The following is a 19,380-nucleotide window of genomic DNA, read 5'->3' as shown; positions in this document are numbered from 1 at the left end:
GTGTTTCAGAGAAGTGGCGAGTACAAAGTCGGGATGACGAGATAATCGTGTCCGCGGCCGACGATAAAACAAGATTTATTCCAATTCGAAATTGCCTCGCGCGCAGATACTTTAATGAGAGAAGAAACGGCACGTCCTGGCGCATCTTATGCGCTATCTTATGCTTATGGCGATAAATCCCGGGTTTACTGTCGACCCGTCAGGTCGAGCCGTATAATGGACTCGTCCAGTCAAGCTCCGTCAACGCCACGGAAAAACAGGCAACCGATGAGCGTGGACGAATGGAAGGGAGGAGGGGGAGGAGGAGGAGGCCGAGGAAAACGCGACCAGAAAAATAATCGTTAATTGCGATTCTCGGATCCGACCGATTCCATCGCTACGGGATTAACTATAATAAACGTTCGAGCTAATGCGTCTGTGTTTACCGTATTTCGCGAGCGAAAACGCGACGTCGTAACGCGATGTTGAAAATAAATTAATTATAATCGTGGATAAACGTGGGGCATTGTTGTCAAGCGACGGGGGCGGGGGCGGGTGTGCTGCCTGTGAATCTCCCTGGGAGCTGACAAATTATCGGTAAACATGGAAAACCTGCGTTGTTGGGGGCGTACGATCGAATAATCAGTGTCGCGCGATAATTATTTCGACACGCGGGGAAAATAGTTGGTCGCGTGTTCCAAGCGTTTGAAAAAAAAAAAAATAAAAAATAAAAATAAATAAATAAATAAAACCGTGCGGTAATACGGGAAAAGGAAAAAAAAAATGGAGGGGAAAAAAAAAAAAAGGAAAGGAGTTTATTATTCGAGGATGGGAAAGAAGAAATTGTCCACGTAACAAGGCTGTTAACGTTGGCTGCGCAACGCGGGCCACCTCGTTTCCGGAATACCAAAGAGGCGAGGAATATTCGAATCGGTCGCGTACGAAGGCTGATATTAAAACCGGGCACGAAGCACCGTGGCGACGGGTAACGTTAATTAGTCGAAAACACCGAGCGCAGCCCGTATGCCTACACGGGCTCCCGTTTTATTACCTTCTGTAACGAGTAACAGTGGCGCGCACGCCGCTTTTCTAAATAAAATTACCTCGGAGCATCGGCCGTCCTTTTCCATCTAGGACTAGGAGAACGAGGGGCAAGAAAGGGGACAAGGACGAGGACAAACATCGGTCCCACAGGGTGTGTGCTATCGCCGCTATTGCCGGCCAACGCCACGCGGGGAAAGAAGAGGTTCGGGACCCGACCCGTTTCGCGAATTCTCTTCTCGCCGAGGCAATTGCGCACCGCTGCTGCTATCCTACTTTATCCGATTGCTTTTCGTCGCTCGTTACGAGCGCAGTTAGAAAATCCTCGGACGATATTTGTAATTTTCCAGTTTAACTCTTCGCGGTTCGCTCGTTGAAATTCGATCGTCGTTCCTCCAGGTAACGATAACGTTTCGTGGCCAACGTTTCGCGTGAAATTTCCAAGCGTACCCTTAAAAAATCAATCCAAGGTTGGTCTCTGGTTTCGATTCCAAATATTCCCCCGAAATAGTGGGAAGAACATTTTCATGGGAAAACGTATATCGCAGGAATGGAGGGACGCGTTCAGTTGCTTCGATTCAAAACATCAAAGAATAAATCGCGTGGAGATAACAGAGACTATTCATCAATGTTCTCGAAACTCGACGGTGCACTTACGAATGAGAATTCTCTGAAAGATGAACGCACAATATATATATATACCTACGTAACTAGACGTTTCACAATCGAGTAAATTGCCAGCCACGCTGGTACGCGAAAGATCCACCACTTCGCTCATACAATTCGTAGGTGGGTGAAAAGCGTATGGGTAAAAAAGCGGAACGGAAGGAGAGGAGGTAGCGGGGAGGGTGGAGAGCCGGGGACGAGCGAGGAGTTTGAATCTAGGGTAGAAAAAAACGTGAGCATTTCAACGGATTCCAAAGTGAAAGGGACACACAAGGCCGGCTGCTACGTGTACTGCGTGATTACGTGTAGTTACAACCCCCTTAAATCGCGTAAAAGATAAGACCCGGCTTTACATTAAACACGCTCCCGACAGAAATGCGCGCAACCCCCATAAATAACACGCGGGGTGGTGCGGTTACCGCGCTACTCCCGTTCACCCTGTCCATTTTCCCCTTCTCCCTCTCTTCCACCACCTTCCCCTCATTGATTCCACGCCGCAGTTTCGGCCTTCTTTCTCGATTCGAATTCACGGGCGCGAGAGGCGAGAGTCATTGGAAAGACACGACGACACGACCACCGATTATCCCTCTTAACACCCTCGCCGTACATTCGACCACGCGTATAAACTCGTCTCGCGCGCCTCCTCGTCGATGTCAAGCTTCTTTCTCCCTATTCCCTTCGGTGTTCGCAACGCGAAAAGAGAAAGTGGGTGACGGGTAACGCGAAAAGGGCGAACGATCAGCGAACAGTTACACACAAGTGTCGTTCGATTAATTTGACCGAAATTGGTCGGAATGGGGAGTTCGATTTCGCAACGATACCATCGAGCGTTTCCAACGATTCGCCATTCAACGCAACGCTAACAATTTCCTTTCTCGTATACCGGTATTGCGCTATTCCTTTTTCCACGCTGCGCTCACCGTCGCTCCAAATTTAGTAAATCCCGGCCCCCGAGACACGCCAGAAATTCGATGGGAAAGAAGGGACACCGTCGCGATAAATCAACGGTAGCTAGGGAGAGTATAATTTAAATGCCATTCAGCCAACACGTTGCATCGACGCCACCAGCAGAGGCCACCATTTTCTCCAACCGTTCGGAAGAAAGAGACCTTTTCCACGTTATTATTTCCATCGCTCTTCCGCCGCTCGAAAAAGCCGCGACTCGTTTGGAGGAGGAGAAGGAAGAGGAAACAGAGAGAGAGAGAGAGAGGGAGAGAAAGAAGAAAAAGGAAAAGGAAAAACCGTTCTATCGTTCCCTTCGTTCGCGCCCAAGAAGATAAGCCGACGAGATGTCACGAGCCACCTAGTGATAAAGGCAAAAACCGAATCTAATTGTGACGGACGCGAATCGAAAGCTCTCTTCCTTCGATCGTCGATATCGGAAATATCGCGGAAATTAATTGGCCGGTGGTGATCGAAGAGACGCGAAAAAAATAAAAGACGAAATCCCCGGCAAGATCGAATCGTAGATACCATTTTACCGAGCCAACCTCGGTTTGCTTGTTTAAGCGAAAAATTAGAGACGAGGCCGTTTTGAATACCATTTCCCTCCCGCTCGTCGATCACCAAAAGAGAAAGAGAGAGAGAGAGAGAGATAGGGAGGGGAAAAAAAACTCGCTCCGCTAAACTAACTTCCCTGACACTGGAATATAAATTGGATGCTTGACTGGTGCGGCCACGCTCGCCAATCTGCTCGCACCACCGGCCGAGATAAACGCGATTTTTCACCAAGAATCTTCCTCCCGCCGTTCGACAAACCGCCACACTGCGCTATGTACACGGTCGAATTGGTGGGAAAATTTCCAGGAAATGAAACGAGACGACGGGACGATAGTTACACCGCTATATTGATTGCACCGACCCCGTCGTTCGCGATTGGCGCGGCCGCACACCATTGCTGACAAGGCATTTAGCCGTTTCCCCTTTATCGTGTGTCTGTCGCCGCGTGGCAAAGTGGGTTTCGACGTGAATGTAGGTGGTTTGCACCCGGGGTCTCCGCGTTTTCGGCCGCATCTACTACTCGCGTACACACACGCGCAGCCCGCACACATCGCGGTATTCCTCGATACACACCGACGAGCCTCTGTGTGTGTGTGTGTGCGTGTCTCACCGTACGTGTTCGTGCACACTCTTTTGACGCAACGTGGCACGGTTCGTTTTCAGGTCGCCAAAAGGTAATATCGACCAACGAGATACGTCTACACCACCCGTCCCCATTGAATCCGGGAGGGAGGAGAGGTTCCGAGGCCGAAGCTCCATTACCAAACTGTCAATGCGTGACTCTCGCTTCTAAGCTCGCTTCCACGGCCCTGTCGTGGAGAATTCCCCGAATTTCTTCTCTCGTCCGGGGACTCTCGTCCAAATTCGCGAATTGGAACTACCTTTCGCGAGGAAATATTCGCCCCTCTACACGTTACGTGCGAGAAGAGTAACCTTGTAACCTGTCGAACTCAACCTAAATATTTGTCTCCAATTGAATTCCAACGAATTCTTTCAATCGTCAAGAAAGGAACGATCGAGAATATTAAATAACATTATCACGGAGAAACTTAATTACACGGCGAGTGTATGGCCATCATCGCGGGAATGGAAACACACTCGAGGCCATCAAGTGTTTTTCCAAACCTATTCACGATCACATTCCATCCGTAACTAGAAATATCTTAATCCCCTCCCCCTCTCTAAGTCAGGCGGTCTATCTGTCCGACGATATGCAAATTTGGACGATAAACGGGTTATAAATCGCGACAAAGACGACGTAGCGAGAAATATAAACACTTTTCAATAAGTGGAGAGGAAAAAAAAAAAAAAAAAGAAGGAGAGAAGAGAAACGTTGGAAGGAGCGGTAATCGCGCATAAATTACGCCTCGAGCGGATACGTTCGATGAAACGCGGATCTAGCGCGCCTACGAGTCGTTCCTCTCGCGAACGAGGAGGAACGAGAGGAAAGAGAGAGATTTGTTTCATTGGATATCGTTCTTTTTTCCTTTTCTCTTTTTCCATCCCTTCCCTTTCGATGCCGCGGTTTCGCAAACGAGAGAGGCCGATTTTGCAAAATGTCAGTTGCACGCGATCGAAGCCGGTCCGGATTGGGGCAAAAAGCCAACGATCTGATAACAACCAGATTAAAACCTTTTGACGCGCGTCTCGTTGACACAATCCGACACCGCACCGCCGATCTGCGTTTTCTGCGGCGGCGCGTCATCCGCAATTACAGTAAGTAGGAGAAGGAGCCTTGACTATTTCAACAGCTTACGTGGATCGCTTTCAAAGTGTGTTTGTCGCGTCTTTTAACGCGCGTTCAACAGCTCGTACTCGCGAAAGATCGTTTATCGTAGGATAAAAGAGATGTCGTTCGTGAGTCATTGCCTGATTAAACTCGCGTCTCTTTGTCATCTTCTTCGAACGATTCCGGGAACTTTTAATCTTGATGCAGCGATCGATAACGGCGTAAGGGATAAACGTGCGAATAAATAAAAATAAAAGAAAAAAAAGAGAGAGAGGAAAAGTATAAACAAACGCATCGAAAATTTAACCAAACAAATAAAGAATACTGAAAACAAACTGAATCGTGATTTTGTTGGATATTCGCATATGATGCGGATGATTAATATCTCGTTTCGGTGCCGATATAAATATTGCATTTATAGCGATACCCGTGTCACCCAATCGAAAAAGGAGAGAGAGAGAGAGAGAGAGTCGATAATGCATCGATTTAAAATTCGCATTTTTATATTTATTGCGTCAATGCGAAAGGAGAACGGAATCGCATAGTCTCGCCAAGAAGAAGAAACGGCGAATACCGAGTTTATAAAGACCGGTTGCCAACTGTTTCGTCCCCGGAATCGGTCCATTTCTCGGGTCATCTTAGTAATAACGCCGGAGTTGGGCCGAGATGCGCGCCGATTACGCGCCGCTGCGTCGTGAAATTTAAATAAACTGCCGGTCGCCGGGCGAGAAAAATGCGGAACCGGCGCTCCACACCCCCGTTTCACGACGGCGCGACCATTTTCGAGAACGAGATCTCTCCTCGGCTGCTATCCTTTCACCTTCTTGTCCCGCTTCTCCCTCGGGAGGGCGAGGAAACGAGACGGGAAGAAGCGGAGGGACAAGTTGCAAAGAGGGAGGGGGAAGAGGGGGCGACGGTTTCGCGAAGGTAGTGAAATCGACGTACGAGTCGTTTCCTCGACGAAACATGCGCCCCAACGAGAGTAATATTTTTCCACGGCGTAAAGCTGGACGTAAGCGAGAAACGAAAGAAACGGTATGAGGAAAAAAGGAAAGAGATTCAAGGTGGCGCGAAAGTGAACGGTTATCGTGGATAGAAGTAGATGAACCGTTTAAGAATCTCGTCGAATCTCTCTCACGATTCGTTTCCGCGATGTATTCGTCGATTCTCTCGTTTCTCGGGAATTCGAAATCGCAGTCGATTCGCCAGGGAGGGACGGGAGGAGACGGGGAGCATCGTTCAAGGCGGTCCGCGAGAGACGAAGACAAGAAAGGAAGGAAGGAAGGAAGGAAGAAGGAGAACGCTTACAGGTAGAGGAGAGAAAAAAAGGGGTGAACGCTGAGAGAGGGGCAACGCGGCCGAAGGATGCAAAACTTCCGAAAAAGAGCACTAGGTAAGCGTGAAGTGCGCCAATCACGGGCCGTTATTGGCGGCAATTATGATAATAGCATACCTCGAGCGAGAGCTTCTCGTACATGCATACGTAGGTGTGCACGTGTGTACGTGAACGCGCGCAGGTAGACACGCCGACCGACGCGGCGCGGCATCGAACGAGAAGAAGAGGAACGGAGAGCCGTAGGCTCGCGAACTACCGGCCTCTATTAATCATATAAATGGTTCATCGCAGCTAGCTGCATCGCTATCCGCGATAATTACGCGAAAATTACGAAAGCTTACGAAAAGCGTACGGTGCCCTTCGTTCGATCTAAACGCTTTTAAGGGGATGAAATGCGACAACGGATCGTTCGTTGTGGACCGAGATCTCGGCAAGATAAGTAAACGTGGAAGAGAACTACGATATGGCGAATATTAACACGTACGCGTATTCGATTAAACGTATCTCAATTTTTGATCCGTAGTTTGCTATTTATCGAGCATAACGCGTTCTTTTATTCGTATTTATTTCGCCTTTCTCGTCGCGTAGCACCGAATCGAGGGTAGAATCGCTCAAGCGTGCTCGTTAAGACCCATTGATCCTTAACAAAAAAAAAAAAAAAAAAAACTACTATTACAACGGGTTCAGAATTCCTTCCATCGATTCCATCGGACAATCTACGACAATCCGAGAACGTACGATTACGTTTCTCTTCGACGTGCATTTCCCACGAATCGGAAAAGGAGACACGAAATGAGAACATCGCACGGCCGTTCGCGCTATCTAATTATAGAACGAAATCTCGAGATCGTTCTTCGGGAATATCGAGGTATCGAGAAACGATTTCGCTTGTCTAATTGGACACGTGTAGTTATTTGCTGCTTCCAACTCCGATCGAGCGAGTCCGTTGGAGCGCTCGCGAAGTAGCATGCTCGAGGAGTTGTGTGCGTTTTACACGGGGCACACAAAGTGGTGAGCGAGGTTGAGGAGGATGTTGCGCACACAGGTATACCGTACGCGCGCGAGCCAGCCCATAAAAGCTCGTGGACACCATAACTTCGCAAACACGCCTCCTACATACGCGGCTACGCGCGTTCTTCCACCCGATAAGAGGCCACTCTTGTACAAGCTGCGTGTGACGCGTCCGCGTGACCGTATGCGTGCACGTGCGTAAAAGCAACGTACACCCTACAACTCCGCAACAATTGAATCGAACGCCCCTTCCTCGTTCGATTATTCCGAACCGATTCGATTCCAGATCGAATTCCAGAAACGAATCCCGAAATTTCCGATATCTTCTTTTGCGGATTGCGAAAAAAAAAAAAAAACATCGAAACACGTATAAAACGTTTCGTGGATATTTTTCGTGGACATGGACATATCTTTTCCACGAAAAATTGTGCGCGTGCACATCCCCGAATCCACCTTAATAAGGTGGAAGGGGAAGGGGAAGGGGGGGAAGAAAGTTGAGAATTGCAATACTCGAACCTACCACTTACAAGCATGCATGCCCGAGTAGGATAATGTTAACGCATTTTCCGCACTCGTGCTCGCCAACTATGCCGAAGCACGGCACGAGGCCGTGAAAACAATCGATATCGCGAAACCGCCAACGGCTCGAGCACCGTTACGTACATATATATATATATATACACCAGACTCCGCTTCACGCCTATCGAAACACCACCGCCCGCGAGTACAAGCGCGTTCTCGCGTCGGGAACACCGATAACACCACACGATGTTGATACAATCCTTAGGCGCCCCGTGAAATCCCTGAGAAATTTCTACAAAGCGGAGGAAAAAAGCAATTTCGTTTCTTCCTCGAACTCCTCGAAAAATTAAATCGATAGAGAGAAAACGATTCTTCTTCTTCTTTCTCTTAGGATGATTACGTCATAGTTCTAAGCACGATTTCGAACGATCTCGAGATCTCGATGGAAAGAAGCGATATTGTAATAACTATTGCAGGTACGATTGTGATACTTCGAGACGATTTCCCGTGTCGAATCGTCGGGGATAAAATCCCGTGATACATCCAACGGATCGAGCTGGCCGTCGACAATGCTCGTCTATAATCCCGCGGAAATTTTAACAGTTGCGCGATTCGACACGGATGATCCGAGCGCTGGGTGAACGGATGTTCCGGGGCGAGCGTGTTTTTCTTCGCGGCTCCGCACGGATCCGAGGCCATCCGTGTTCTCGAAGGAGGAACGAAACCGTGGAGGGGCCACGATTTAACGTTAATTTCCGATTCGACATGACGATTATCCCTCTACGCTCTCTCTCTCTCTCTCTCTCTTTTCCCCCTTTCTCATCTCGTCTCTCCTCTCGCGACACGGCGTGCGCGGCGTTAGACAATGAACTGCCCTCGGGTTCCCAGGGACGGATCGCCGGTAGAGAGATGGAAGGAACGGGACGAAGGAACGGCAATTACGCGTAATTCGCAGGTGTTGCGAGAAAATGGCGGTTGCTGGATGTGTTTTCAACCTTAATCGCGGCAATTTTTCTCCCATTACTAAGTTTATCGGCACCGTTGTACGCTTACGAATACGCGACGAACGGTCGCGATTTAAACATCGTGATCGTGCGCGCCACGTCGATTCCCTATCGCCGTCCTCTCCTCTTCCTACGCGTGTGCAACACACGAGGGGGGAAAACTCGCGAGCCATTTCTCCGAGTCGATCCGCGAAAAATACCGCGTTACGTCCCACCCAACGTTTCAACGAAGGAAACGTGTTATTTCGCGACGAACACGAAAATCGCGGATATTGTAACGGTCGATTCGATCTACGGTTTCGAGGATTAAGCATTAAGGGGAATAATCGGGAGCGAAACATCGGGTGTCCACGGGCGCGCATCGTGTCTCGATTTAAAATCATCCTTCTCGCGAGATTTCCGTAACGGGACAGCAAGGGACGAAAATTGTACGTGCGCGATTAATCATCGCAATTGATCAATGAATCTGATGGCGTAACGTGGATTTTATTTTCGTACATCTGTCGCTAACGCAACGTAACCACGAGTTGGAAATTGTTTGATAAAATAACACGTTTCTTTATGACGCGTGTCACGAAGAAAGAATACGTGAATCGTGTAAAAAAAAGGAAATATATATTTTGACGGACACTTCGAAAATATCCTGCGATCGATCATACGATACGCAACATTTGATAGACACCTTTCGCCTTTCCTGCCTCTGCTCGAATTTTATTCTCCAATCTGTAAATCGGTATTTTTCCTCACTCGCGAAACTTCGTATCGAAAATCCTCGTAATCCTTGTTTACGAACCAGAAACTTTCCGGTATATCTGGATATATATATAACATTCGGAATTGAAAATCCATAATTATTCCGGATTTTTTCGAAAGGAAAATGAAAGGCGAGGAAACGAAAGGTAAGCAACCGATCACGGGAGTCGCAATAGAGAAGCGATATTAAAAACCAACCCCGTTTCCACTCGTGGCAAAGTAAATACGGCGAGATTATGATAACTGAGGCGAAGGCGAAGGCGAAGGCGAAGGCGGCCACCACTCGTCCCCTCCTTTCGAGAAATACGATCACCCGAAACGTTTCAGGTATTTCCTGTTTCCTCGAGTATATATCCTCGCCACCTGCACCCGTTTCTCAACTTTTTCATCGGGATGTCCTCCGCATGTTTCGTAAGAATTCTGCGCGGAGGTGTAAAAAGCGGGATCGAGAATGAATCGGGGTATAAATTAAGCGGTAAGCCACTGTCGGTGACGGTCGGTTTTAAATCGGCGGGCACAAGGGAGACACGCGAGCGCCAAGATACGCGTGGAAAATCGGCCCCGGCAACCGTGTCTGCTTGCTAAAAAAAAACCGCCACGGCGAATAATTTTCACTTTCCGTTACATAATTCACGAAGGTAGCCGCGGCCAGACACGTCACGTTTTGGGATGCACGATCACGTTTGCGCGTCCCTTCACCGAAACATGCGTAGAAACGCAATTTCAGGACCGAGAACGTGAAAGATTAAGGCGAACGAGTAAGGAGGGAGGGAGAGAAAGAGAAATGAGAAAGAGAGAGAAGGGAGGAGATCGGCAAGGAGGTGGACAAGACGCTGTGAATCATTGGACAAAAACGGCCGGCTTGTAAGTTTAATTAGCTCGTCGTGACGACCAGCGTTCGTGTAAACGAGCGCAAACACGACCGGACTTAATTGACCGGATCAACCAGGAAAAATCTTCAGGAAAACACACCGATACCGCGCGAAACGTACGTTTATTTATGCATCATAACCGAGGAAATTTCGGCCGTACGAGATTTTCCAATATTCCGATACGCGAGTGCGAAGTTGTTCGGGTGGCGGACTGACGAACAGAAAAAAAAGAAAAAAAGAAGAGCCGCGAGCGTCGTGACCTTCGAAAGGAGAACAAAAAATTCGATCTCGAACGATGAAACGCGCGTTTCTCTCGCGAGAGAACGGATTAACAAGAGGGAGGACGATTTTTCCGCGAACGGATGAAAAAGGATCGTGTCGGCGCGAGTCATCGTTTACGAAACTGATCGGACGAGAAACGTGGAATCCCGACGGCAAATGTCACGGATGAACGTCACGATTCGAACCGTTATCGGGAATCCACTGATCCGCGTTATATATCGGTATTTCGAATAATCGTTTTTCGAGTATTTCTTTGAACGATATGCCGTGTTCGATATCGAAGCGCGAGTCAATTCTTCGGAACAATAAACCACGAAAAAAGGAAGAAAATGACGCGAGGAACAATGACTGTAATCGTTCTACGTGCTCTAATATTGATATAAATGAATCACACGCGACTCTCCTCTCGAGAGGTCTTCGATCACGGACGTCACTTAAATTTCCACCAACTTTCATTCCAAGTTTCTTACGGCCGGTCGTAAGTTATTCTCCCAATGGAAAAACCGGTGGCACGTATCCTTTGATACACACGTTACGAAATTTTCCAAATGCGCAAAAATTAAAACATCTACGACGTATATAACGCAAAAGCAACGAGAGAATGTAAACACCGATATGGTCGTATTATTGTTCGTCACGAATCACGTACACAAGGATCAACGATGTGTCGATGTGTAACAAACAAAGTTTAATTGCTATCCTCGAACGATTCGATGGAGACGAATCTCGCCAAGTAAACAATAGGCGTTGTCCTTCTCTGCGAATCTTTGAAATGGTTTTCGAGGCGATTGCATCGAGATGGTGGTTAAGCTTCGTCGATTCGTACATGCCAACGGCTATTCGCGCATAGAATTCTCGAGATCACGTGTACACACAACGCGTTTGTGGTTACCACGGGCTAAGCCGTTGCAAAGCTTTGAGCATTGGCTCGTAAAACGAGACCTAATGCGAGGTCTTCCCGCGGGACGTGTCAAAGTCACCGGTGCCGTCGCTTCTCGTGACCTTTGCTTTCACGATAGAGGATATCGTGTCCACGAGCTATGTTCACCTTCTTCCCTCGATTTTCGCACACGATTTCTTTCCAACACGAATCACCAACCCGAAACCACCTACTATTCTTCCATTCGCCGTTATTCGCCGTTAACGGAAAAGCGCGGGAATCTCGTCAGATTTTCCAGAACGGGCAACGCACGGATCACATCGATGTAACGTAGCTCGTGTACTTACAAGATGGAAGACGAGGACGACGTGGTCTGGGTACATCGCACGAGAAATTTAAACCGGAACACACAGAACTGTCACTGACACATGAGAAGCACTCCGGTTTCGTGGCTATCCAAGTTAGGACGAAAAAATGGACGAGGCACGGTAGAACGGATCCTTGGTCGCGGCAAATCGAGCCGTACTTCCGCAAGATCGGTGGTCCAAGATCGAAGCACGGCCAGGCAGCGTCCGACGGCAGGCGTTCGATTCCCTCGCCAACCTCGAGGGACGAAGAAACCGAGGGTCCTTGAAAATGTTCTCCCTTTCTGTTCCTAGGTCGCACACAATCGAATAGAATTCTCGCGTCCTTCCAATCTCTCCGACGAATTATAATCCTCACTGGTCAATCGGTCGCTAGTTCCCACTAGCGCTCAACGAATAAAAAAAACGCACCGTAATTGAACAAGGTTGTGGTCAACACCAACTTTATCTCCACCCAGTACACACGAAATAAAAAAACGTATAAATAATTTTTACACGAAACAACTTTCTTCCGCGCACACTATCTTCGTATCGTTTCACCCGGTCGTACGTGTAGATCGATTCGGTCCACTCGAAAAAAATCTCGATCTACCTTCCTCTTCACCACTCCTTGATCACCGCGTATCGTGTACTATCCAAACCGCGTATCACGTTTCCCACGAGTCTCCATTACGATTCCGATGATGATTCGATCAGCGTTCCGACTCGCGAACGAACCTGACCGTTGGAAAAAACGGTGACCGAGCACCCGAGGAATAGAAAGGAGGAGCGAACTGGCTCGAACGTCTCGCCGCGAGGTGATCGTCCACGAGGAAGAACAACGACACGCTCGATCCGCTCCCAGCGGCGTCGACGGAGAAACTAACCGAGCTCGGGATCCGAGAGAGCGTCGCCCCCCACCACGCCGCTCGCCGCGCATCCCCACTCTCCCCGCTAACCGAGCGATTCCCCTCTCGCGCCTAGTCATCCACCCCATCACCTCGCTTCGCCATCCACGGCAACCAGCTCGGTTCTAGCCACCGCTCGCCCCTCCGCTTCCTTCCTTCTCGCTCGTGAACCCGACCGAACCGAGTGTTTCTCCTCCCTTCTGCCAGCTTCACCCGTTCTCACTTTCTCTCTCTCTTTCTCTCTCTCTCTCTCTCTTTCTTTCTCCACCTTCTCTTCTCGCCCATCTATCCTTCCCTCGCTCTCTCTCTCTCTCTTTCTTTCTCTCTCGGTTTTCCCTCCACCACGTTCCGTCGGTTTTCGAAGAGTCTCGCTCTCTCCTGTCTGAACTCTCAAGGTGGAGGCACTCGGCGACTCGGAGAAGATGCGCTCTCTTGGTATCTTCTCGTTCTGCCTCTCGCTACTTCGCTCCGTGTGTGCACTAACGTGCGTGCGTGGCCCGCCGTCGGTGTAGCGTGGTTGTTTGTGCGCGTTGTTGAGAAAGGTGAACCGTTAGGTGGTGAGATCCGTGAGGGTGTTTCTAATCGGTCCGTAAACGAGGATAGCATGTTGCGGACGTATCGGCCGCGTCTAGGCGAAGAGAAATATCGGAGGACGCGGCCTCGATCGGTTGGAAGGGATCGACGATTTTTGAATTATTAGGGCCGACGGATCGATCGATCCTTGTGTGTGTCGGGACTCGTCGAGCACCGTTTCGAGTGTCGGTCGATCCAGACTGTTCTCCAGGTGATCGGCAAGCAGATCTCTCCGGATAAATTTAATTCGTTATGGAGGATCATCGACGAGAAGCGGCGTCGAGAGATTTATCTGTCTGTTGTTTGTTAGTCCGCCCCGGGTGAATGCTCCATACCCGTTTTAATCCAATTCCCATTTTAAGTTGCCAGGGATTGTTTATCGCGATGCAAGTGACGGATGAAACGGGGAAATAATTCGAGGACTCCTTAACGCTCCGATATCGAGACGGTATAACGATTCGCGAGTCGTTTAATATCGATGGAAAAATAAAAGAAAAGGAAAAAAAAATATTATATATACATATATATTCGAGGCAAACGTTTCGCGTTACTCCATTTCGTGATTCGTGTCTCGTCGACTTTTCCACGAGAAAATACAACGCGCTAAACAATAACGTCCCACGATTACCACAAATCCTCCCCCGGGCTCTTTTTCGTCACTTATCAAAGCCCGGTGATCCCGGTTAAGTCTCCCAAAGCGTCCGAGGGAAGAGCAACGCTTGTAAAGTGTTTCGCAAAACTTCACCTCAGCGTGTGTACACACGCCTGGCCCCGTGAAATACGCCGCGTCCCCGAAATTTATTCATTCCCGTATTTCTTGGCAACGGTTGAAAACCGCCCTTGGACAAAAGAGCAACCCTATCTCGGGGGTATCGCATAAACAACCGAGATCGCGATCTCGCTTCGAGATCTATGACCCCCTCCCCCATTTTCTTCCCACAATCTCGCGTCCCTTCGCGTATATCGTATCGAGATGCGGAGAGCCGTGGAGAGAGTGCGAGAGTATTTCACAAAAGAGGCAGAGAGAGAGAGAGAGAGAGAGAGAAAGAGACGTCTCCCTTTTCACCTTTGCCCCCCGTTAATCCCGAAAGTCTATAAATATCGAAAGGGAATGTATTCTCCGAAGGGTCGTTTACGGGATCACAATTGCAACCAAGCGTGACACGGGCCAATGATGACGCTTTAATCCAGAAACGGTGCAAACGAGAAGAATGACGCAGAATTTTCGAGCATCATATTTTCGGGGTGAATCGTGACATTTACTCCTCGATGATTTAATTTCAAATCTACAACTTATGATTATACGAAAATAGGTTATTGAAGATGAGGTTATAGAATCCTAGAGATAGAATCGTCTCTATATCGAATAATCGAAGATAATGATTCGACTAGACGATAGAAAAAGTAGAAAATAATAATGCTCGTAGTATCGTAGTTGTCCAAGCGTTCAATAGACAACGATCTATTAACGTATCTTAGAAACTTGTCATTAGATATTAAAACATCGATACGTTGCGTTGGTACATGGGCGTTAGAAAGCCAATTCTTTGCAGAATATCTTTGCGGACAATTGTGTAATTCGAATGCCGTCGTGTTCGATGTGTTGCGTAAATGATCCACACGAACGATTACCGATCTTGCTCACCCAGGAATACCAATAGTGCATAACTCGTTGCCACGTTTCACGGTTGATCTAAGGACAAATCTAAGGTTTCTCGTTACCATAAAATCGCACCGTATTAGAAATTTTCCGCTCTCTCCCTCTCTGTTTGCGCAATCGAGCTCCGCTTGCCCAAGACAGGGGATAGAGAACGCCTATCCCATGGAAACGCTGATCAACGCTATCAGTGGCGAGTAGCCGGCCGCCAACTTTCCACCCCACGACCGAAAACTTGAACCGTGTTCGTATGTGAAACGAGACTCGCTTGGCCGAGTTCGAATACCGTTGCTTACCCTTACGAAGCATCAACGTATCCCACGCGAACTCCCTCGTTTGGTTCGCGACCAAAGTTTCCAGGCGACGTTTCACACTTCACAAACCTACGACAATCGTCACTTCGTGTCCTTCCACGGCGTTAGAGCAGCTGGGCGGAACGAGATCTCGGGGATATTGGAGAGGAAAGGCGAGTTAGACGGTCGTTGTCTGGGCGAGTTCGCATTCTTTGTTAACCTCCGTGGACCGCCACCAGGTATCGACTATTTCACGCTTCGTTCGGGGATTTAAGAAGCGAGAAACTCGGACAACGACAAGCCAACATTCGCGTCAAAACTTCTTCTCGCTCGTTTCCGTGAAATTAGTTCGGTTCGTGCGCGATAAAAATACGAAAACAGGAGAAAAATAGAAAAAGTATCGTTCGAATTTCGTTCCGCGCGCGCCACGCCATTTTATAAAATGGTCGATGTTACGGAAAATCACGCGTGAAATCATGCGAGTTTCAATCAAGTTTCGAACGATTGTTTGAACGCGAGGAAGAAACGAACACGTAAGGGTGAAAAGTTTGCAAGTATACGGAACGCGTATATACATGACACGTGGAACAGGAAGCCAAGGGTCGTCTTTAACGATTTTTCCGTGTATTTCACGCGTGTTGCGTCACCGTTGTTGGAACCGAACATCTGCCCGGGGAATTAAACCTCACGCACTCATTCCACCACCTATATATATATATATATATATATACCTCGCTGCTTATAGTTACTATCTCGATAAATACCGAATACTTTAAGCTATGTTATGGCTATTTCGTTAAGTATTCATTTGCTTTTTATTTCGCCACTTACGAGACTTAAACGATTCGCTCGCTCCACCGATGAAAACATAAACGTCGAAAAATCGAGATATATATATATTTTTTCCCTTGGAAAATATTAACTTTATCACGAATCAACCAAGACTACTCCTTCCATTGGATAAACCGACTGTACAAGCAAATCTATAATCGCCTTAATTCCACACACACACACACATATATAGATACGCGCTCCGAGGCGTTCCAAGTATTACCAACTCGTGGACGCGTAATAACTTCATTTACGTCGTGTTTCCGCAACAACCTCGGGCAATCGTAGCACCAGCTGCTCGTGGGAAAGAATTCTCTTTGTCCGATTACGATCGAATCGGCGAGGTGGTCCTGCGTTTCAACGATGCTGCCAGGTTCCAACAGTCTTTAACAGGGGCCACACGATGCGGTGACACGGCGAAAAACGGATGGAAGAATCCCCGGCCGATACGATCTAACGATAGCGGAGATATCGATTAAATATCGAACCGGTAGCGCGGCCTGCTTCGTACGGGGTGTACTCACGCAATTTTTCCACGCTGCGTCCCTCCGCTGCTAGGTCCCGAGCAGAGTCGTTGACGGGTGCCTGGAACAGAAAACGAACCGGTCATTAACGCCGTATCGGCCTCACCGGCCGGCTATTTATACGAGTACGCGTCCCACGTATCCGCGCGTGTACACACGGCCGCGCAGATCGAATCTCGAAGCTCGTTCGAGCAATGGCTACGGCTCATTTAAACGCGTCTCCTCCCCTCATCCCGCTGTTTCTTTCATTATAATCCACGCCATCCACTCTGCCATCGCCATCCGCGTTAAACGTATTATGCGCTTGTTCCTATACCTGTGTGTAGGAACCATATCCTTGTTTTCGTTCGCGTGGTATCCACGATTTCGCGCACCATCGACGCACAACAGGTGGAGGTGTGTTAAGAAAAGCGTTACCAGTTCGGTCACCGGTACGTTCGTTTCGAGTTGGAACGATTTTATCCGCTTGAGAACGGATCGAGTCGGAGGAAAACGAGCGTGGTCGATAACGAGAAACATCCTTCCACCATCCGACTATGGTGTATGGTCATCGGCGTGTCCAAGATACGGGAACGTTGCGCTAGATCATCGTAAGGTTTTGCATTCGAGGGATTTCAGTAATCCGTTCTCTTTGCCTCTAATCCAATTATCGGACGTTTTCCTTACGGACTCGTGTACTATGTATAACGAGTCCGGCTATACCTACGTTCCACGAGGGATGATCTTTCAACGGAATCGAAACGATTCAACGGATCCCTTCAACGGAGCCTTCTGCTTCTCCTTCTGTTTACCCCCCTCCGAAACTATGATAACACGAGAGTCGCGAGTAGCTAGTCCAGTTTGCAGGATGCGTTCCATTGAATGAATTTGTATTGACGTATAATAAATCGATATATATATATATATATGTCGCCTATTTACGAGTTTCGAGAACGGTCGTTTATTTATCCGTCTCGTCCAGCGGAATAACATTTTACATAAATCAGTGATTAATTCCGTGGAATCGGTGCCGCGAGCCGCTCCATTGACCGTGCAAACACACGCACCGAGGCTCACGTACACACGCCACCAACGACACGTGCGTACGAGACTAGTGCGTCCACGTGGCAATAACACCGATCCTCTCTCTCTCTCTCTCTCTCTCTCTCTTTGTTCGGTTAACAGGCGTTCCCCGGCATAGTAATTGTGACATGCATCGAATGCATTCACTTTGCGTAGGTAACGTCTCACTCCGCGTCGCAGGGGCGCGCGCGACATCGCGAGCGCAAACGCCGAAGGGGAGACGCATATGCATTCGTATTTACACACGCACGTATACGCGCGGATATGTGTGGATATCGGAGGGACCGACCGAGGCCCTTTCGGAGATCCTCCCCACGGGGCGACCAACATCGTCTCGAATCGAAAGGGAACCAGCGGCCCACGAGTGGTGCCAACTTAATGAGGGACCATCTAGCTCCAACTGTTTGTTTTTCGACCAGATCGGGCCCCAGAAGAATATACGCTGCCGCGATCCAAAAACGCTGCGCGGCCCGTTTATGGCCTTGTATCGCGACTCCTATATTCCCATAACTTCCGCGATTTGCCCGTGAAATTACACGCGGTGGAAACACCGGATAGTTGGATAAAGATTCGCTCCTTTTGTTCTCCTCTTTCCCTCTTTATCCGTCAACATTCTCAGCTCTTTCGCTCTTTCTCCGAAGAGAGAGAGAGAGAGAGAAAGGGAGAATTCGATCGAATTTACGTTTCCTTTTTTATTTGCAGTAAGTATATCCCGGTTATTTGCTCGGGTTAATACTTGGACGAAATTCGAACAGGAAGAGCAAGATTTCTTTTTTTTTTTTTTTTTTTTTTTCGTGACGAATCGACCACTCGCGAATGAATAAATGGCCGCACATAATTTGGAACGCGAGAGTTCCATGGCATCGATTCGACGATACTCTCCGTTTTTCCGTAATTCACTGTTATAAATTAATCCCGGCCGCGTATTAACGATGCACAAATTACACGCGCGGCCGAGATATTTAATCTCGAAGACACGCTGTAATTTCGGTGGGTCGCGCGACGCCTAACTTTTTTCCTCCTTTCTTCTTTTTTTTCTTTTTTTTTTTATAAATGGATCCTCGGCTAACGCGATGTAGCGCATTTATAACGGGGGTTCGATGATAGCCCGGGCGACACGAGCACCCGTGGAATTACCAGCTCCTAATGTCGTGTTTTTTTTCAGCCAACACTCCTCGAGCAACCGGGGACCCCCGATCCCATTGCGCCCCACTTTCACCGTCCTGACCATTCCGGAGAGGAAATTAGGCAGGAATCTCTTGCGCTTCGTCAAATTTACCACGCGTTTTTACAACATCCTCCCTTTCTTTCCATTTCTCTCTCTCTCTCTCCCCTCCAACGTTTCGTTCATTAATCGATATCTGTGCTTCCTTTACGCGCTACTCTTTCAGAGTATTGTTCTTAATTACGTAATATAATCGATCACAAAAGTCTCCTTGTATCTTACGCAAACTCTACTCTAATGAATCGTGTTATAATCGGAATTGAAAAAGATTTTTGATATTAATGAAGTCACGCGAGAATGTAGAGAAGGTATAATAGATATAAAACGATTTTGTTTTTCTTTTTTTTTTAGTATTATTTTAAGAGAGCTCTCTCTCAAAGAGTTTTAG

The 19,380-nt window shown here is 48.1% G+C and overlaps 1 protein-coding gene across 7 annotated transcripts in view; it reads right to left on the bottom strand.

The window, feature by feature from the left end:
* LOC122715831 (latrophilin Cirl-like) overlaps nt 1-19,380 on the bottom strand; it is a 365,198-nt gene that overhangs the window by 281,619 nt on the left and 64,199 nt on the right. For 6 of the 7 annotated variants that reach the window (XM_043938340.1, XM_043938336.1, XM_043938335.1 and 3 more), the window contains exon 2: nt 16,706-16,766. Coding sequence is in view for 5 of the 7 variants with exons in the window: in XM_043938336.1 (XP_043794271.1) it covers nt 16,706-16,766 (61 nt within the window). In the remaining 2 variants the exon portion in view is untranslated. Of the gene's footprint in view, nt 1-11,922; nt 12,285-16,705; nt 16,767-19,380 lie in introns of those variants that run through there. The other variant, XM_043938339.1, reaches the window with a different exon arrangement.

Source organism: Apis laboriosa, unplaced genomic scaffold (genome assembly GCF_014066325.1).
Source record: "Apis laboriosa isolate Shangri-la unplaced genomic scaffold, ASM1406632v1 scaffold40_cov151, whole genome shotgun sequence".
NCBI lineage: Eukaryota > Metazoa > Arthropoda > Insecta > Hymenoptera > Apidae > Apis > Apis laboriosa.
This window is presented reverse-complemented; position numbering and strand designations above follow the sequence as displayed.